The sequence below is a fragment of the Ammospiza nelsoni genome, chromosome 30, assembly GCF_027579445.1.
Source record: "Ammospiza nelsoni isolate bAmmNel1 chromosome 30, bAmmNel1.pri, whole genome shotgun sequence".
In the NCBI taxonomy this organism is placed as follows: Eukaryota; Metazoa; Chordata; class Aves; order Passeriformes; family Passerellidae; genus Ammospiza; species Ammospiza nelsoni.
In genome coordinates this window covers 2,203,339-2,224,242 of record NC_080662.1, presented here as the reverse complement: position 1 = coordinate 2,224,242, position 20,904 = coordinate 2,203,339, and the positions used below count along the sequence as shown (strand labels likewise).

The 20,904-nt window shown below is 53.7% G+C and overlaps 1 protein-coding gene across 1 annotated transcript; it reads left to right on the top strand.

Annotated features, from left to right (window-relative positions):
* Nucleotides 1-5,467: 5,467 nt before the first annotated feature.
* Nucleotides 5,468-20,644, top strand: PLEKHA2 (pleckstrin homology domain containing A2). Its single transcript, XM_059490964.1, has 12 exons — nucleotides 5,468-5,603; nucleotides 8,950-9,113; nucleotides 10,037-10,093; nucleotides 11,437-11,485; nucleotides 11,603-11,700; nucleotides 14,261-14,407; nucleotides 16,349-16,483; nucleotides 16,585-16,653; nucleotides 16,773-16,843; nucleotides 17,301-17,364; nucleotides 17,962-18,039; nucleotides 18,143-20,644. The coding sequence occupies exons 2-12, from the start codon at nucleotides 8,973-8,975 to the stop codon at nucleotides 18,479-18,481; spliced, it is 1,248 nt and encodes a 415-aa protein (XP_059346947.1). The 5' UTR covers nucleotides 5,468-5,603; nucleotides 8,950-8,972; the 3' UTR covers nucleotides 18,482-20,644.
* The last annotated feature ends 260 nt before the right edge of the window (nucleotides 20,645-20,904 follow it).

The following is a 20,904-nucleotide window of genomic DNA, read 5'->3' as shown; positions in this document are numbered from 1 at the left end:
TATTTGGTTTCAGATAAGCACAGTTATCATCTGTTCCTGAAATCTGCATTTCTGAGCTCTGAAATTCAGACTTGGGATGATTTTTCTGGCCTCCCAGCACACTGTGACTGTCCTAAGCCATGCAGTGAGCTCAGGCAGCAGGAAGAGCTGAGGCAGCAGCAGGATGTGCCAGGCAGGAGAATCCTTGTCCTAATCCCTGCACTGACCCTGACACCCCTCTGTGGCCTTGGCTAAATCCTGCTGGAGCCTGAGGGGTGCAGAAATGGTTCCACTGGGAGAAAAGAATAGAACAACTGAGAATCTCAGGGATTTTCATTTGTTCTCTTGCACTTCTCCTTTGGTGGGTTGGAAAATCTGGAGGGGTTTTCCCCAACTTGTGATAAGAAAGGGGCTGTTCTCTGATGGAGCAGCTGGGCTTGGTGAAGACCTTTGAAAGCCACCACAAGGTCCCGTGTCCAGAGAAGGTTTCCAGAGCAGGATATGGAGCAGAGCCCAGCCCATCCATGGCAGCATCACTAAGAATCCTTGTCCTGATCCCTGACATCCCTCTGTGGCCTTGGCTAAATCCTGCTGGAGCCTGGCGGTACAGGAATGGTTCCACCGGGCTCCCAGGGGTTTTCTGTTGTTCTCTTGCACTTCTCCTTTGGTGGGTTGGAGAATCTGGAGGAATTTTCCCCACCTTGGCTGCTACTCATGACAAAAAAGGGACTTAACTGTGATGGAGCAGCTGGGTTTGATGAAGACCTTTGAAAGCCGCCACAAGGTCCCGTGTCCAGAGAAGGTTTCCAGAGCAGGATATGGAGCAGAGCCCAGCCCGGTGTGGTGCCATCACCCAGCCCACGTCCTTGGGGAGCTGTGTCCTGTCCCCCCAGCTAAGATGGCATTAGCCCAGCCCCTGATGCACTCAGCCAAGCAGATTAGCTGTAAGACCTTAAGACAAAAGAGCAGCTGCCCAGCCCACCCTGCACTCTGCTGAGGATGCCTGCCATGAGGACCCTGCTGGCCCTGGCCCTGGTCACGTCCCTGGCTGGAGGAGGTAAGTGTCCCTTGGCGGGAGCTGTGTTTGCCTGCTAAAATTTGGTTCTTCAAAGGTATAATCACAAAGAAAAACATGGTAAAAGGGGGGTGGCTGCACTGCTCAGAGCAATGCCATGGAATTGGGGCAGCTCTGGGCTGTTTCAGGGTTTTTGGATCGAGGCAAGATGAACACTCTTGTGTTGTGAGGTTCCCAGGATGAGGTGAGAGATGAGAATTTGACATATTATATTATATTATATTATATTATATTATATTATATTATATTATATTATATTATATTATATTATATTATATTATATTATATTATATTACATTATATTACATTACATTATATTACATTATATCATATTACATTATATCATATTACATTATATCATATTACATTATATCATATTACATTATATCATACTATATTATATCATACTATATCATACCATACTATATCATATCATATTTTATTATAATGTTACATTACATTATAGAAATTATGTACTAAAACGATACTAGAGAAAGAGAAAGGATACATCAGAAGGCTAGAAAAGAATGAATGATAAAAACCTGTGACTGACCAGAGTCCAACACAGCTGGACTGGGATTGGTCATTAATTAAAAACAATTCACATGGAACCAATCAAAGATGCACCTGTTGGTGAGCAACCTCCAGACCACATTCCAAACCATCAGATAATTCTTGTTTACATTTTTTTTCTGAGGCTTCTCAGGAGAAAAATTCTGGGCAAAGAAGATTTTTCTAAAAATATAGCGACAGAACGCGCCTGAACTTTTAGCTCAGGGCAGAAGAGAGGCTGTGAGGAACAAAAAAGGAAACAGAACACAACGCAGCAGTGGAAGCTGTGTCACTGTGGGCTAATGGAAGGTGTTTAGTGGGCTCTGACCCCATGAAATCCCAATTTTGACCATTCAATTCAGGCAATTTGACCCCTCCACCGCCGGGTTGTGTCCCTGAGCTGGAGGTGGAAGCTCCGGCCCCGCTGCCACGAGAGGGCTCTGCTCTGTCAGCGAGAGCCGAGCTCCACCTCCAGCCCCAGCGCTGCCTTATCCAGCCCCGTCAAAATCAAAAATTCCTCATTTCGGGCACGAGCAGCATCTTCAGGTCCGGCTGTTTCTGGGGTGTGTTCTGACCGTGTTCACAGGGGTCTCAGGTTGAGGAAGAGACGAGGATCTGACTCCATGTTTCAGAAGGCTTGATTTATTATTTTATTATATATATTACATTAAAATGATACTAAAAGAATAGAAGAAAAGGTTTCATCAGAAGGGTAGAATGGAATGGAATGGAATGGAATGGAATGGAATGGAATAGAATAGAATAGAATAGAATAGAATAGAATAGAATAGAATAGAATAGAATAGAATAGAATAGAATAGAATAGAATAGAATAGAATAGAATAGAATAGAATGATAACAAAGGTTTGTGGCTCCGCTCTCTGTCTGAGCCAGCTGACTGTGATTGGCCATTAATTAGAAACAACCACATGAGACCAATCACAGATGCACCTGTTGCATCCCACAGCAGCAGATAATCATTGTTTACATTTTGTTCCTGAGGCCTCCCAGCTTCTCAGGAGGGAAAATCCTAAGGAAAGGATTTTCCATAAAAGTTGTTTGTGGCAGTGTGTGGATGCTTTGAGGGGTCACACAGCTCTTGCACCACTGTCAGCTCTGCTGCTATCTAACCTGCCTGTGGGCTCCTTAAAGGACAATCTGGAGATGGTTTGTCCCTGCTGCATCTGCCTGTCACCCTGCTTGTCCCCAGGCAATCCCTTGGGCTGAATTTCCTGATTACAGGGAGCTGCTCCCACAGGTTGGATGGATTCTCCCTTCTCCCCCATAAAATATGTATTAAAATGAAATCTGGCACAAGAAGACAAAGATCTAGAATGGTTTTTAAATATTATGTCTAGCTGTTTTTACTGTAAAAGGAATTCCAGGACTCTCAGGGAGTCCTCTCAGGCAGAGCTCACCTGCCAGGTTTGGCTGTCACACCTGGAAGAGTTTTGCATTAATTTTGTGGACAGATTCTTAAACTAATAATAATAGTAAATTAATAAATTTTAAATTAAAATTGGGGATAGATGCTGCATCCTGCTGCGTGCCATGGTAGCACCTGCCCATGGGGTGCCAACCCTCACCTCCCTGGGCTGGGGGTCACCAGTGTGTGATTGTCGGGGCACTGGGATGGTGCATTGGTGTCACCCTCACTCCTCCTGCTCACCTTCACCCAGGCAAAGCTCTGAAATGCCACAAATGTGTGGCATCCAACGAGAACGAGTGCAACCAGCAGGGATCCCACAGCTGCCCCCAGTACGCCGACGCCTGCTCCACCATCACTGCACCCAGTGAGCGCCTGGGCCGGGGGGCTTGGGGGGAAAGGGGGGAGCACCAGAGGGTCTTGGAGGGGACCAGAGGGTCATGGAGGGGTCTTGGAGGGGACCAGAGAATCTTGAAGGGGTCTTGGAGGGGACCAGAGAATCTTGAAGAGGACCAGAGGGTCTTGAAGGGGACCAGAGGGTCTGGGAGGGAGCCAGAGAATCTTGGAGGGGATCAGAGGGTCTTGAAGAGGACCAGAGGACCTTGAAAGGGACCAGAGGGTCTTGGAGGGGGCCAGAGCATCTTGAAGGGGACAAGAGGGTCTTAGAGGGAACCAGAGGGTCTTGGAGGGATCAGAGGATTGTGAAAGGGACCAGAGGGTCTTGGAGGGGACAAGAGGGGCTGAGAACCAGAGGGTGAGGAGAAGCAGGGTACATGAGGGGGACCAGGAGGCAGTTTCTGCTTGAGGGGAGGAGAGAGATGTGTTAATTCCGCCCCGCACTGTGCCGGCTCCTTCTCCTGTGCCGGTGACACCCAGGACAGTGCCTGACCCTCTGTCCCCTCGCCTTTCCTCGCAGACAGCATCATCAAATCCTGCTCCTACAAATCCTTCTGTGACCAGGCCCGGCGCGGCGGCTCCGGCGGCGCCACCGTGCGCTGCTGCTTCAGCGACGACTGCAACGGGCCGGCGGCTCGGGGCTCCCGGAGCGGAGCGGGGACAGCCCTGCCACCTCCTGCCAGCCTGCTGGCCACGGCCCTGGCCGGGACAATGCTGCTGGGCTGGCTCTGAGCCCCGCCTGCCTCTGCTCTAGCCTAGGGAGCGGCGGGGATGCTCCAAGGGAGGGTCACAGCGCCGCCAGTCCAATAAACGCTGCAGTGAGAACCGCGTCCGCAGCCTCTGCTTGATGGGGGAAGCAAAACTGCGAGAGAAATGGAACCGGTTTGGCTTCTGGTGCTACCCCGGAGGGCTTTGCTTTGCTTTTGCAGGGATTCCCTCCCCTGTGGTCGAACAGAGGCGTTTTTGGGCTGCTCTCTGCAACCTGAGGCTGTGGAGAGAGACATGGGGGAGATGTGACGGTGTTCACAGGGGTCTGAGGATAAGGATCTGACTCCATGTTTCAGAAGGCTTGATTTATTATTTTATGATATATATTCTATTAAATCTATACTAAAAGAACAGAAGAAAAGGTTTCATCAGAAGGCTAGCTAAGAATAGAAAAAGAATGATAACAAAGTTTTGTGTCTCAGGCTCTCTGTCCGAGCCAGCTGACTGTGATTGGCCATTAATTAGAAACAACCACGTGAGACCAATCCCAGATGCACCTGTTGCATCCCACAGCAGCAGATAACCATTGTTCACATTTTGTTCCTGAGGCCTCCCAGCTTCTCAGGAAGAAAAAATCCCAAGAAAAGGATTTTTCATAAAAAGATATCTGCGACAGTTTGGCTTCTGGTGCCACCCTGTAGGGGTGCGAGAGGAGCCTGGGTGTGAAAACCCTAAACCAGTTTAGTGTTTGCAAAGGGAGGGATGGGGACACAGGGAGGGCTCGGGAGCTCCGGGATGCCGGGAGCAGGCAGCGGTGGGACCGGCGTGGCACGGACAGGGGCTGCGAGATCCCTGCGCTGCCTTGGTTTTGCTCTAAATCTTCCTCTGCACCAGGATGGGTTTCACGGTGCCCGGAGAAAGCGCATCGGGGCCAGACGGAGTTTCGGAGAGAAAGTGGGGCTGCCCCGGGGTGTTCCTGCTCCCAAACCCACCCTGCAGCAGCTTCCCCAAGAGATGCCCTTGCAGGAATCACCAAGGGGGCGGCTCATCTCTGGCAGTGCCAGCCCGAGCGGTTTCGTGCCGGGTCTGGGGGGATCCACCGGGAATGGGGTGAATTCCCCGCCTGGGGCACGCAGAGGATCCACAACAGGGAGGGCACCGGGCTGCCCCTACCCTTCCCACCGGCTGAGCCCCCGGACCCGCGGGAGGGAGGCGGACAGACAGACGGCGGTGGGACGGACAGACGGACACCGACCCCCCGCCCCGCGGAGCCGCCCCGCACTCACATCCGGGGCCGGGTTTGCTAATGACAGACGTAATTAACCCGGAAAGAAGCGACGGCGGAGCCAGGGGCACACCCCCTCCGCCTCCCGTCTGTCCGTCCGTCCGTCCGTCCGTCCGTCCTCCTCCTCGCAGCGCCCGCCGCCCCCCGCCCGCCCGGGGCGCGCAGCCCAGGGACGCCGCGGGGTAAGTGACACCCGGGGGGACACGCGTGGCCTCAGAGCCGCCTCCGGAGACCCCACGGGCCGGGCTGGGAGCCCTCGATGTCCCATCCCCACCCTCCCTGCAGGGTCCGCGCCCCGCGGCTCCGGACAGCGCCGGGCCCCCTGTCCCTGTCCCTGTCCCTGCGGCTGCACCATCCGTGCCGGGCTGGAGCGGAGCCCTCCGGGTGCCAGCGGCTCCATGGGGGCAGCCAGGGGGGCTCTGCCCCGTGGGAGCTCCGGGAGTGCCGCAGGATCTTCCTCGCCTCAAGTCTGTGGGGTTGGAGGCAAGCGTGTGGTGGGGATCATGGGTCTGGGGCTGCTCTGTGTTCTCCCACTCCTCGTGGCTGATGAAGAGCTGTACGCAGCCTTCCTCCCGGCAGGCTGATAGTTTCATGAAGGCAAAGAGCCGCAGTTAGTAGCAGCGAGTCGCTGAGTGTCTGTCTGTCCTGGGTCGGGACAGACATCGCTCCTCGCGGTGCCAGCGGCTCCATGGGGGCAGCGAGGGGGGCTCTGCCCCGTGGGAGCTCCGGGGATGCTCCAGGACCATCCTCGCCCGAACTCTGTGGGGTTGGAGGCTCGTGGAGGGGATCTGCGGCTGCTCCGTGTGTGGCTGATGAAGAGCTGTATGTATGAAGAGCCTCCTCCCGACAGGCTGATGGTTTCATGAAGAAAGAGAGCTGCAATTAGTAGGAGCGAGTTGCTGTCTGTCTGTCGCGGGTCGGGACAGACAGCGCAGGTGAGAGGGAGCGCTGCTGCAGCCCTGCGGGGCAGCTCCCGGAACGGAGGGAGGCTCATCCAGGTGTGAGAGAGGAGGAGGAGGAGGAGGAGGACGCTGCGGCTGCCCGCAGGTGCGCTGGGAGCTGCGGAGGGAGGTGCCCAGGCGATGTGATGCTCCACACGCCGGCTGTGCCATGGCCTCGGGTTTTTCAGAGGAGGGCACAGGCAGCCGTGACCGTGCAGGGACATCCTGAGGTGCTTCCTGGAAAGTCTGGCTGGGTGGCTGCACACGAGGCCTCTGAGGCACCCTTGGGTGCTGCGCAGACAGTGCCCTGCACCTCCTGCCTCTCCCTGGCGAGCCCTTCCCTTTGGCCCGGGCTGACAAGGGGGTGGGTTTGCTGTAAATCTTCTTCTGTAGCCAAATTGCTTGCCACTGAGTCAGAAAAGAGGTGTCTTTTTTTGGTGGGATACTGTGATTTAAAAAGCTGGCAAGTCAGTTGCTTCTGAGGTAGGGGAGAGTGCTGGAAGTCTCTGATAGGCTTCACTGGGAAATTGAGCATTTTCTGACCCTGCTGGATTTCCTGAGCCACCCTTGGGTGCTGCACGGACAGTGCCCTGCACCTCCTGCCTCTCCCTGGGGAGCACTTCTCTTTGGAGCAGGCAGGCAAGGGGGTGGTTTTGCTGTAAATCTTCTTCTACAGCCCAATTGCTTGTAATGTCATTCACTGAATCAGGAAAGGGTTGTCTTTTTTGGTGGGATATTGTGATTTAAAAAGCTGGCAAGTCAGTTGCTTCAGAGGTAGGAAAGAGTGCTGGAAGTCTCTGATAGGCTTCACTAGGAAATTGAGAATTTTCTGATCCTCCTGAATTTCCTTAGCACAGCTGGAGATGCTACTTTTATCCTTTTCTTATGGAAAAGCGCAGTTCTGGGTGGCTGCAAAGAGACCATTTGTGTTCTGTGGGCAGTGGGATGTGAGGGGACAGGAACCTGGCTGGCTTGGTGCAGAGTGTGGGGCAACCCCAACCCCCTCTGCCCACAGCTTTGGGCATCTCCAAGTGCAGGCTGAGGTCAGTGTGCACAGAAGGGATGAGTTTGTGATGAAGGATGGTGCTGAGGGGACATGGAGACCCCAAGAGGTGTCCCATGGGGCTGGGGGCTCATCTCTGTGCTGCCTGTGGCACATTCTGCTCCTCCCTCATCCATCTCCTAAGCAGAAATCTCCAGACCTTTGCTGTCAGCAGAGGGAAGGGTTTATGAGGTTTGCTCTGAATGTGTTGGTATGGTTGAAGGGATTGGCTTTCCATGTGCTTCCCCAACACAAAAATCACCCCACAAAAAAGCAGTGAGCCTTGAAATGCCCACAGAAACCCTTGTGCCAGGGCACTGTCATTGGTCTAAAACAATCTCTCCCCCTGCAGCAGCATGGTCCCCATGATACCCATCTCTGAAATGGTGGTGGTAGCAGCAGGTTGAGTTGTTTTCTGCCTCCTCTACCTTTGCAGCTGCACCCCAGCTCTTGCACAACCCTCACCTCCCCGGGCCCCACTCCACTGCAGCTCAAAAATAGTATTTCCTCCTTTTGCTGCACGAGTTCTTTTATTTGTGTAGCTCTGCTTCTGGCACCTGCGTGATCACCACTCACTCTCCTGCCAGACAAACCACACTGGGCTCACTCACATCCTTTGGGTAACGGCTGCTCTCATCCCTGCCCTCCACCCTGTGCCCTGGGCAGGGGGACACATCCTGCCTTCCTGGGGCCCTTGGTGCTGGTTCTGCTCCTCATGCAGGGCTGGAAGTGATGATGGTGCTCAGGGGCAGCTCAGGGGTTTGAAGGATCTCTCCTGGATGGGAGTGCTGGTTCTGCTCCTCATGCAGGGTGGAAGTGATGATGGTGTTCCTAGAGCAGCCCAGGGGTTTGAAGGATCCCTCCAGGGTGGGGAGTGCTGGTTCTGCTCCTCATTCAGTGTGGAAGTGATGATGGTGCTCAGGGGCAGCTCAGGGAAGGATCCCTCCTTGGTGGGAGGTGCTGGTTCTGCTCCTGATTCCGGGCTGAAGTGATGATGGTGTTCCTACAGCAGCCCAGGGGTTTGAAGGATCTCTCCTGGGTGGGAGGTGCTGGTTTTGCTCCCCATGCAGGGCTGGAAGTGATGATGATGATGATGTTCCCATTGCAGCCCTGGGGGTTTGAAGGATCCCTCCATGCCCCTGGCAGAGCTGGGACACAGCGTGGCCCTGCTGGGATGGCTCATTGCTTTCCCTGCTGACTCGACGTCCTGGCTGCAGGGATTTTCTGCTGGAGCTGCAGATTGTTCCCCGTTTCCTGGGAGTGTGCTCAGGCTCTCTCCAGCACTCAGCTTTGGGATTGTTGCTCAGCACAGTTCTCAGGGTTCTGGTGTCTCGTGGCAGATCCTTTGTGGCTGCTCTGGCCTCGCTCATGGGGTTTGGTGGCTCTGGGAGTGGTGGGTTGGGTGTTGTTCCTCCCATGTCCCTCCAGAGAGCTCAGCTGTGGCTGAGTGGCTGTGGAACACCTGGGACAGGCTGGGGGGATGTTGGGGCAGCTCCCTGGGGAGCAGAGCACCCACCTGCCCCTGCCTGCCCTCCTCCATCACAGGGTGATGCCAGAAGGAGCCTGGCATGCCGTACCTGGACCGACAGAACCGCATCTGTGGCTTCCTGGACATCGAGGAAAATGAGACCTGTGGCAAGTTTCTGCGGAGGTATTTCATCCTGGACACCCAGGCCAACCACCTCCTGTGGTACATGGACAATCCTCAGGTGGGCACGTCCCTAAAGCTGGCACTGAGTCTGTGGGCACATCCCTGCCGGGGAAGATGGAACAGGAAAGCCTTATCAATATGATTGCCTGGCAAAAGATTTTGAGAATATGGAAACTATAAGTGAGATTGAAATGAAAGCAAGCTTTGAGATCCCTCAGTTACTGAACAATGAGAAAACAATGGTGTGGCTGGCTGAAGGTGATCCCCTTTTGATGGAACAAGACTCTCTGCTTGTAGACAAGCCCAAAAGTCAGAGCAGACCCTGCAGCTTAGCAGAAAGGGTCTAAAGAAGAGTTTTTAGGGTTTAAAATGTAACACAGTATGGTAATGTAATGATTCTTATAGGCTGTATGGAAATGCTATAAGATTTGTATCTTGTACTAAATTAGTTTGTGAGAAGCAGAATATTCAACACAGAAGAAGATTTATTGTATTGGAATGAGAACTTCGCTCTCTTACCCCTTTACTCTCTTACCCTCTCATCCTCTCCACCCCTCTCTTCTCTGGGGCCTGCTCTGAGCTGTGCCTGGCAGCTCCCAGCAGGGCCCTTTGCAATAAACCCCAAATTCCATGACCTGGCTGCAGAGATCTCTTATCTCCATCCATCCCAACACTCCTGCACATCCCTGCCTGCAGCAGGCATCTCCCCCAGCTCTCCCCAGGCCCCTCCCTGCTGTGTCAGAGTCTCTCATGACCAGGCTCCAGCCCTTCTGTGACCTCTGTGGTTTCCAGGGCTGTCCCAAGGAGCACAGCAGGGCTGCTCCCTCTGCTGAGGGGTCTGGGCTGAAGCAGGTGCAGGACAGGGAAGTGGCCGAGGATGGCAGCTGCCGCCTGAGCCCAAGGGCACAAAGGACAGGCTGGATTGCCCCTGCCACCTTCTCCCTGTCATTTACCTCCCACTGCTCCTCCTGTGTGTTGCAGAACCTGGCCATCGGAGCGGGTGCTGTGGGATCTCTGCAGCTGACCTATATCTCCAAGGTAATGTTGGGGTGGGGCACAGGCAAGGTGAGTGCTCCCTGTTTTCCCCTTATCCCTGTGCCATTCCCAGGACAGAGAATGGCTTGCCCTGGAAGCACCCAAGGCCAGCTCCTGGTCCATCTCCCTGGGATGGAGCTGGGCAGGGCTGTGGGAAGCAGCACAAAGACCCTGGAGTGGCACAGGACAGGGTGCAAGGCTGGGCTGAGGAGGAAGAGGAACTGCTCTGCTGAGGAAGGACACAGGGGTGTGTGGGGACGCTGTGGTGTCAGTGTGAGCTGGGCAATCAGCTGAGCAGTGCTTCAGCAGCTCTCCCCTGTGCTCAGAGGGCAGTGCCCTGAAGGATGAGACCTTCCAAAGTCACTTGTGTGTCTCAAGGGGGTTCTCCAGTCTCCTTGGGAAGGCAGGAGCAGTGCAATAAGGCAGAGCTGTGGCTGTGTGTGGACAGTGGAGCTGCCACCCTCCTCCTCCTCCTCCTCCTGCAAGTGGCCCCTCAGCTGCTGGGGGCTGGTGGCTGCTTTATCCTGGAGCTGGATATAGCCTTGGACAGATCTTCCTGTTCCTGCTGAATCATGATTTATAAATTAAGCGCAGATGAAGCAATGCTGGGAGGCCGAGCCTTCCCCATTTTGGAGAGAGCCTCACAAATTACATAGGTTTTAGTTTAAATGGAAATTGCTGCAGGACAGCATTTGGTCACAAACTGCGGGGTTGGGTTCTGTCAGTGGCTGGAAGTACCAATAGTAAATACACCAGAAAAAGGGAGGTTTGCTTGAGAAAACATATTTAAAGCATTATGGACTGGCTTTGAAGGAGGAGGACTGTCAGAATAAATACTCCAACAATGTTGTTTGTGGAGCCTCAAGGAATATTATTCTTATATAAACGATTCCTACTCTTCAGGGAAAAACCACCACTATTTTCCCTCAATTCCCTTAATTGCTGATGAGACGGACTGTGTTAATCCAGGAGAATGGAGGATGTTTTCAGGTCCTTTGAAAGCTTTCTGTCCTCTGCTGTGCAGCTCAGCCAGCGCCTGAGGGGATGCAGGGCATGAAAGTCCTGGCTCAGTGCTGACCTTCCCCTGGGAGCCAGCACCCTGTGCTGCTGCATGTGCTGTGACACGGGCCAGTTCCCTCAGCTGCCACAGCTGTGCTGCAGCTCCAGCTGCCCCCATGTGTGTGGGGTCCTGTTTAGGGGTCCTGGCTGCGCTGGCAGAGCCCAGGCAGGGAGTGGGATGGCTGGGTAGAAACTCCCAGCTTTTCTGCCCACCGTTAGCACGTGCTGTTATCTCTAATTTTTCTCCCTTCTCTGATTTTTTTTTTCCCTGATTTGCTCTGTCGCAGGTTAGCATTGCCACCCCAAAACAGAAGCCCAAAACTCCGTTCTGCTTTGGTGAGTGAGGGGATCTCGGTGGGCTCAGTGTGGGAACAATCTCCCACAGGAATCTGCAGTGTGGGTGCCCATGAACCCTCCTGAATCCTCCTCTCCTTGTCCTTCCCTCTCTGGCAGTCATCAACGCTCTCTCCCAGCGCTATTTCTTGCAAGCCAGTGACCAGAAGGACCTGCAGGACTGGGTGGAGGCGCTGAACAGGGCCAGTAAGATCACGGTGGGTTACTTCATGCTCCTCTCAGTTGTTCCCTCCAGCATCCCCAGGGATCCTTATGGCTGAGCTTTATTTCTCTTCCTTCACCCTCCCAGCCCAGCTGTGCCCCAGGAAGGTCCTGTGGGAGCCATCCAGGCCCTCCTCCTCCTCCTCCTCCTCCCGTTGCTCCTGCTGGCTGGGATCTGGCCTCACAGTGCCTGTCAAAGGCTGGCTTCATTGTGCTTCAGTGACTTATTTATTCGGTTTTTATTCTCCCTGGAATGCCAGCTCTTGTGGTGAGGCAGCGAATCACTGTGGGGCGCATCCAGAGGGCTTCATCTGCCATCTCCTGTGCTGTGCTGCTGTGCTCACAGGGCCGTGAGCTGATGGGCACTGACCCGGTGCCTGCCGCTCCTGGCAGCGTGGGATGTGCCCTGCTCCCTCCTGGGCACCACCAGGGCATGGGCTGGCAGGAAAATGAGACCTGGATGGCTTCTGCCTGTATACGGGGGGTCCCTGGGAAAGGGCTGGGGGCTTCTTCTGGGGGCTCACCTGCAGTGAGCAGCGGGGTATTGTAAATCAAAGGTGGCTCTGAAAAAGGGGAGAGCATGATGCATCTGACTCCATCATCAGAAGGCTAATTAATTACTTTATTATACTATACTAGGTAATGTGACCATGTTCACTGGGGTTCTTGGATTGGGGAAGAGATGAGGATCTGACTCCGTGTTTCAGAAGGCTTGATTTATTGTTTTATTATATTTATAACATTAAAATTATACTAAAAGAATAGAAGAAAACGTTTCATCAGAAGGCTGGCTAAGAATAGAAAAAGAAAGAATGATAACAAAGGTTTGTGGCTCAGACTCTCTGTCCGAGCCAGCTGACTGTGATTGGCCATTAATTAGAAACAACCACATGAGACCAATCCCAGATGCACCTGTTGCATTCCACAGCAGCAGATAATCAATGTTTACATTTTATTCCTGAGGCCTCCCAGCTTCTCAGGAGGAAAAATCCTAAGGAAAAGTTTTCTCATAAAAGATGTCTGTGACAACGTGCGTTGTATCTAAACTGGATCTGCCCTGCCCTCACCCTTGCTCACAACTGCTCACACTGCACTCATCTCTGATTCTCTCGTGACAGTCCCACACACACACACCTGGCCCTGACAGGCCAAGGCAGCAAAACATCCTCATTTTGGGTAAACAATCTCCATATTGCATTCTACTTTAGCACAGCAAGCAAGATCAGAATTGTGTTTTCCTTCTCTGCTTCTCTCACAGTTCCTCTCTGTTCAGAGGGCATGTGAATACCACAGCAGGGCCAATGCATAATGTGAGCAGAGTTTTATTAGGTCATGCACTGATGCATGCTGTTTATGGTGTGTGAATTAAATGTGAGGAAAAGTGATGTAAACAGTTTGATTGGGGCTTACCCATGGCTTTTTTCTTTAAAATCCCTGGAGTGCCATGGTGTAGTCTCTGTGGGAAACTCACCTGCAAGATCAGACCTAGCTTGTATTTTTTTTTCTTTGTCTGCAAATACATTAAGTGTGACAACCTTTGTGCCTGCAGCTGCCACACTGCTCTGGCTCGTGCCTTCTCTTTCCCGGCCACAGACTCCATCTCCAGAGCTGTGGCCAGATTCTGCCTGGGCTCTGTGTCTGGCTGTACTGTCAGCAGCATCCTCCAGGGTGGCTGCCTCTGGGGCAGGGGGATTCTGACAGGAGAATAATGAGATGCATTCTTCTGCTTCTGCAAGCACGGCCTGATTTCGGCCAGCCCTTCCCCACCCTGGCTGTGTCCCAGCTGGCCAACCGGCTCGTCCAGCCCTTCAGGGAGGAGCTGTCCCTGCCTGGCTGGCAAATCCAGGGATGTGGTGCTGCTGTCACCCTGCCCTGCTCTGGGGGAAGGCACTGCGGGGTGGCATTAGGGCAGCTGAAGTTCAGGGCTGGGAGCACAGAATCTCCTGGTTTTCATTGCTTTTTACTAAACTGCCTTTGCTTTTTACTAAACTTACATGGAAAATGTCCTTTCTAGGTGCCAAGGGAAGGAGAGGGGAGGATGGCAGTGTGGGAGCTGTGTTGGTGCAGCCCAGCCTCTGCCCAGGGGTGTGGGGCCAGCTCTGGGGTCACAGCAATGCCTGGCTCAGCCTCGTTAGCCAGCCCCAGCTCCTCATTAAGCCTGGCTGTAAATGGAGCGGGGACAATTAAAGGAGCACAAGTGTCCCACAAACTCACTGAGCTGCAGAGGCGAATCCCTGTGAAGGGATGCTTTAATCACTGAGCTCCTCTCATCTCTCCTCTGGGTGGCTCCTGCTGCCCAGGGGGGTTCCACACCCTCCCTAACTGGGGTGCTGGGTCAGGAGTTGTTTTCTGAAGGGATGTGGCTGCATTGGGTAGAGATGGGGTGCCCAGTGCAGGTGTGGGGGTGCCCAGCACGGTCACCCTGTGCCCAAGGGTTTCCACACCCTGGGGTGCTGGGTCAGGACTTGTTTTCTGAAGGGATGTGGCTGCATTGGGCAGAGATGGGGTGCCCAGCACGGTCACCCTGTGCCCCTCATCCCTTCCTTTCTCCCACAGGTGCCAAAGGGTGGCAGCGTCCCACCAGCCACAGAGATCACAAAGCCTCCAGTGGTGCCCCAGGCCCAGGAGAGGAAGCCCCAGGTGGCCTACAAAACTGAGATTGTTGGAGGGGTGGTGGTCCACACGCCCATCTCCATCAACCAGGTGAGCTGGTTTGCACTTTCATTTCTGGGAACACTGTACCTGCAAAGCCTTTCCTCTGCAGGTATGAATGGCTGCTCTGAGCACCCTGAACCCCTCTGCTTTTTCTCACTCTGAAGTGTGATGAAATGAGGGGGTGTGAGGAGGAGGAGAAGGTCATGAATCTGCTCAGCTTCCTGGCCATCGCCACCCACCCACGTGTCTTGGGTGTAAATCCTCTTTATGTACCCAGGGTCCGGTGTCTCCACCACCACAGGGACTGTCCCAGGGCTGGTGGCACCTCTTGCTGTGGCTCTGCATCCCTTCCCTGGCACGCAGCTGGGCGTGCACGTGGCCATCAGCATCTCCCATGCTTGGGCACTTGTCCAGCTCTGGGTCTCACTTCAGCTCTTATCAGTGGCAGCACTAAAAATAGAGAGGAGAATTAGATCATTGCAGCAGTTTCTGCTGGCAGATGCTTTTAACACTTCCCTGACCACAGGGTTCAGCAGGAGGTGTACAGAGGGTTGTGGGGTGCAGAGGGGTTTTTTGGAGTTAGTGCATTGTGATGGTGTTCACAGGGGTCTCAGGCTGAGGGAAGAGACGAGGATCTGACTCCATGTTTCAGAAGGCTTGATTTATTATTTTATGGTATATATTACATTAAAACTATACTAAAAGAATAGAAGAAAAGGTTCTCCTCAGAAGGCTGGCTAAGCTAAGAATAGAAAGGTATGAAAACAAAGTTTGTGGCTTGGACAGAGAGTCTGAGCCAGCTGACTGTGATTGGCCATTAATTAGAAACAACCACATGAGACCAATCCCAGATGCACCTGTTGCATTCCACAGCAGCAGATAATAATTTTATACATTTTGTTCCTGAGGCCTCCCAGCTTCTCAGGAGGAAAAATCCTAAGGAAAGGATTTTCATGAAAAGATGTCTGTGACAGTGCATCAGCTGCCAGAGTATTTCCGTGCTCTTGCTGCTTCCCCCACCGTGTGAAATGGCCATTCCCCTGCTGCAGCTTCCTGGGTGTGTCTGTGGTTTCCTGGCTGCAGGGGGGAGTCCCACGCTCAGGAGCATCACCCCAGCCCCGGGGTGTGTGACACTCCTGGCTGCAAGAGTGTCCCCACTCTGGGGAAGCGTCCCCACCTCTGCTCTGGACACCACCAGTGCAATGCCCAGCAGAGCTGGGTGTGGGTGGCATCCCCATCGAGGTGCTCCAGCTCTCTGCAGGGCTGGGCAGCACTTTGAGGCCAGACAAAAAGCTGCTGCTGTGTCCAAAAAGCAGCTGAGGAAGGTGCTGGGCGGGCAGGTTCACCCAAACCACAGTCCCTGCTGTGGGGCCATATAAGGCTGGCAGTGGCTGCCATGGCAATGCTCAAACCTCAGCCCAGGGAGGAAGGGCTCTGAGGGATGGGGAATAAGCTGAGTGCAGAAGATGGTTCAGCTCAGCCATCCTCTGTGCTGCTGGGGTGAAGGGAGGGTGCTGCTGGGGTGGGTCTGGCCTTTGGGGTGCACTGGGGTGAGCTCAGGGAGCCAGGGCTGGGTGCTGGGCATGTGGTCGTGAAAGCATTCCTGTTGGAAAGCATTCCTTTCCAGCTTGTGTTTGTCTGGTGGTTCTTGTTCTCCTCATACCTTCAGTGGTGCAGCTGAGTCACCTCTGAGCCAGGCAGGTGGGCTCTGTTAACTCCCCTGCTGCAGGGGATTGCCTTCAGCCCTCAAATTGCTTCTCTGCAGCCCTTCTGATTCTTGTTTTTTAACACATGGTTGCAGAAGGGGGAATAGCACCAGGGAGCTGCACACAATGAGACATCATCAGCTCTGGGCTCATTCCCTGCCTGTGTCCAGCACTGCCACAAGCCCTTGGCTCACACTCTTCACTCAGGGCTTGTGTCAGGTGGCTTTTCCCTGGCTGTCCTGGGTGCCTCCCTGCTGATGGTGGCTGTGTTCTCTCTCTGCAGGACGGGGAGGGCAGCGAGGTGGGCACACACCCTCTGCTGAGGCGCTCACAGAGCTACATCCCCCCCTCGGCCAGCAAGCCCCCAGCCGGGCCAGCCCCGCTCAAGAGCGGCTTCTGTGTCAAGCAGGGCAACGTGGTGAGTGCCAGGCATGGGCTGGGGGTGTTCTGGGGCTGCTCTGGGTGCAGGACATCCATAGAGTGGCAGGGCTGAGCACTCAATCTCCTGCTCTTTTCCAGAGGAAGAGCTGGAAGCGGCGGTTCTTTGTTCTGGATGAGTTTTCCATCAGTTATTACAAGTGTGAGCAGGTGAGCAGCTCCCCCCGGACCCCAGCAGGGCTCTGGCACCTCCTCCTCCTCCTCTGGAGGGGGTACATGCCAGCTCTGGGGCCAGCCAAGCCCAGCATTGTCTCCTCTCACCTCTGCAGGACAAGGAGCCTCTGCGTTCGATTCTCTTGAAAGATGTTTGCAAGACCCACGAGTGCCTGGTCAAGTCTGGGTAATGCTCCCACCCCTGTTTCCCTGCCCTGGCCCCAGGCTGGCTCAGGCCAGAGCAGCCAGAGGGAGATTGGGCTGCTCCAGCTGCTCGTGTGGGGTGTTTTCAGGGTCCCCTGTCTGAGGAGGCAGGAAATGAATCTGATTCCATGTTCTTAGAAGGCTAATTTATTATTCCATTCCATTGTATTCTGCTATACTAAAACTAAACTAAAGAATAGAGAAAGGATACTTACAGAAGGCTAAAAAGATAATGAATAATAAAGAAAAACTAAGGCTAAAAACTGTACTAAAGAATAGAGAAAGGATATGTACAGAAGGCTAAAAAGATCCCAATGAGATCCAAGGTTTGCCTTCAATATGTTCCTTGCTAGCACACTCCAGAGATGAAGATAAATACAGGATTTTTTCTGTCCATGATGGCTGCTGAGGTGTGACTGTCTCTTTCCCACTGTTTCTAGTGACCTCCTGATGCGAGACAACCTTTTTGAAATCATAACGAGCTCCAGGACCTTTTACATCCAGGTGAGCAGCTGAGGCCGGGTTAATTTTTGGGGCAGAAAGTTCAACTCTCAAGAAATGAGTGAACACCAGTGAACATGAGCAGAGGGGGCTGTAACACACGAGTGTGAGGGAGAACTGTGGGGGATTCCCTTCTCCATTGGGATTATTTATAATAGAGGCTGTTTGTGGGAAATCATAACAAGCTCCAGGACCTTTTACATCCAGGTGAGCAGCTGAGGCTGGGATAATTTTTGGGGCAGAAAGTTCAGCCCTTCACCAGTGAACACGAGCAGATGGGGCTGTAACACACCAGTGTGAGGGAGAACTGTGGGGGATTCCCTTCTCCCTTGGGATTATTTATAATAGGGACTATTTCTGGGAGTCAACCTTTTACATCCAGGTGAGCAGCTGAGGCCAGGATAATTTTTGGGGCAGAGAGTTCAGCCCTTCACCAGTGAACACGAGCAGATGGGGCTGTAACACACGAGTATGAGGGAGAATTGTGGCGGATTTTCTTCTCCTCTGCGATTATTTATAATAGAAGCTGTTTGTGGGATCAGAGCTGAACTTTGGCAATGCCAGGACAGCTGACCCTCACCGGGGCTGCTGTGTTTGCAGGCAGACAGCCCCGAGGAGATGCACAGCTGGATCCGCGCAATCACAGCCGCCGTGCAGGCCCTGAAAACCCGCCCCAGGGTAGGTGACAGACTTTCAATTTCACATCTACTGTCAAACGGAGATTATGCCAACATGCAAGATATTTATTTAGTGGATTAATAAATGAATCCTGTCCCTGCAGGAGATGTCCTTTATGAGATCCACCTCTGTGGCCAGGCCCGGCGGCTCCTCAGGCCCCTCACAGCCGCGGCCCTCGGCGGAGGAGCGGCGATCGTCCTGCAGGGCGCCCTCCACGAGCTCCTGGCAGCCCTGGACGCCGGTGCCACGGGCCGAGGGGCAGCAGCCGGGGCTGGGGGCACTGCCAACCCCGCTCAGGGACTCCTCGGTGCTGCTGATGGAGCGGCAGCGCCAGGCCGGGCCCGGCACGCGCCTGAGGCACCGCTCCGAGCCGCAGCCCCTCAAGGAGAAACCGTTCGCCTTCGACCTGGACGATGAAAGCATCCGGACCTCTGATGTCTGAGTGGGCACTGAGCCTCCCCAGGGTCTGTTTGGGGCACACAAAGTGCTCCCTTCCCTCCAGCACAGCCCTTCCCTGCCATGCAGGATCTGTCTGCACCCACGTCCTGGTGCCCTGCTCTGTGGGGCGTGGGGTCCCTGGCTGCTCCTGCCCAGGCCTGGCCCCGGTGGTTCCATGTCTGGAAGGTGCTTCTGGTGCTCGTTGTGCAGGGCAGGAGATGCTGGGGACCTGTATGAGGGGACATCTTCTGCAATTGCATTGTTTCCCCCACAAACCAGGTCTGGAGGAAGTGGCAGGAGGTTTTGAAGGCATGACACGGGGAGTGTGGCCTTTCTTGTGTTTGTAAAATGTTTCTCTCCCCTTTTCTGCTGCTCAGATTCCCCAGGGCAGAGCTGGGAGCCACCAGCTTGCAGCTGCCCACACAGGGGTCTCACTGCAGCTTCCCCTTACAGTGACTTATTCCCTCAGAGACTGGATCTTCCCACTGCCCACACAAGGGTTTATCAGCAATCTGCTGGCTTTTAATTATGTCTTTTTATACCTGTGGCTGCTGTTGAATCCTAGCCTGGGCAGGTTCTCAACCCCTCCAAAGGCTTTTGGTACTTGCTGAGCATGAGCCAGGGCAGGCAGCTGGAGTGACAGTGGCTCCCAGGTGGGAGCATCCTCAGGTGTGATGTTGGTTTTGCACTAGTCACACCTGGGCACAGGTAGCTGTGCCAGATGGTGAAGGGCTTTTGGTAAAAAGCAATGAAAAGCAGCCCTGATGGAGCTGGGCAGACTTGTCTGGCCAACTCCCCCACTGCCTGCCCGAGATGGAAAGCAGCAGGAGTTTCTAGAGCAATGTGAATTGTCATTTCCATAACCAAATGAGCTCCTGTAGGTGTGATAAATAGCGTGTAGAAAATCCTTGGCTGAGATCTGATACCTTTACCCCACGAGTGCGTGCAATCCCCACGTGCCAAGCGAGAACTCCGTTCCCCTTTCACTTCCCTGGCTGTGACACGTCCTCTGCTCTGCTGCTCAGCCCAGTGTGTTCCCCAGGAGCAGAACATCTGCTTTGTGCCAGCCCTTTTGGGGCCTCCAGCTGTTCGACAGCTGTGCCTGAGCCTTGATTAGCCTGACTGACCTCAATGTGATGCCAGTTGTACCTTCCTGCCTCAGTCCCCGTGGGGCTGCTGTGGGATGGGCACAGCACAGGTGCCTCCCTGCTGCTGGGGGAGGCAGGAATGGGTCCCCCAAGTTCAGGGGGAGGAGAGTCTCAAAGGGGATTGTGTGCTGAAGAACACAGACACCATGAAAATGGGTGGGAATCAATGCAAACGGTACAGGGGTGAGTGTTAATGTTATTTAATTGTAGCTACCTAGATCCTGCTGTTCCTTTTTCTGCTCCTTTTTGCTTTATTTGCACTAGAGTTTTTGCAGCGTTCATTTTTATTAGGCTGACTTGCTGTTTGGCTCCTAACACTGTTTCAAGAATGTTTTAGCAGTTTGGCAAGCCCGTCCATCAGAGAGTTGCAGTGCTCTGATCTCAGTTTTGGAGAGCAGGGAATGCAGAGGGACGATGGAACCACAGACTCCTGAGTATTCGTGGTGCTTGATAATTGCACAGTTTCCTCAGGCCTGGGAAGGTAAAGCAGAGGCTTGTTGCACAATTAAGGTAATTATCCAGGAGCAGAAACTACCAGCAATATTGCAACATTCCTCTTGCTGGTTCCCACCCTCCTGCATCCCCAGGACAGCAGAGAGGCTGAAGGTGAGGTTCAAACAAGTGTGGAGCTCAGCTGGGCTCCAGAGCCGTCCAGAGCACAGGTGGTGTTGGGAGGGAGGGATTTCCCTCCTGTTCCAGAGGGCTGGGTGGGTGCAGCCAGACCTCGATGGAGCTTTTTGGTTATTTTAAAGCAAACTGGTTTCCCCTCAGCTCTGTTTGCTCCTGGTATCCCCTCAGAGCTGCTCCCTCCTGAATCTTGTGCTGTGGGGCTTTATTGGGGTGCCTTGTGGGGGGCAGAGTGGGTTTGCTATTCCCACGTGGTTCCAGAAGTTTCTGGAAGTGCTGGCTGGTGATTCCAAGTGCTCTTAGGGCTGGGGCTCCCTGCCTCCCACCCCTTGCCTGTACATGCTGCAATGCCCTTTCTCTGTGTTTTTAAATAAAGAAGGAAATCCCAGTTATGTCCATTTGCACTGTGTGTTTTGGGTCATGCTGTCCCCACCAGGAACAGTGCATGGTGAGGGCAGGGACATCACAATTCCTTCTGAGCCGAGGTCCCAGATGTTCCCTGGGGAGGAGGGAAGCTGCTGGACCAAGGTCTTGCTGTGAGCTGGCGGTGGGGGGCTGGAGACACAGGAGCTGTTAATGATAATGGGCTTTCTGCATGTTATTTTTTTTTTTTTTTCTTTCTGGGTCACTGCAGAACTTTTTCCCCTCCATG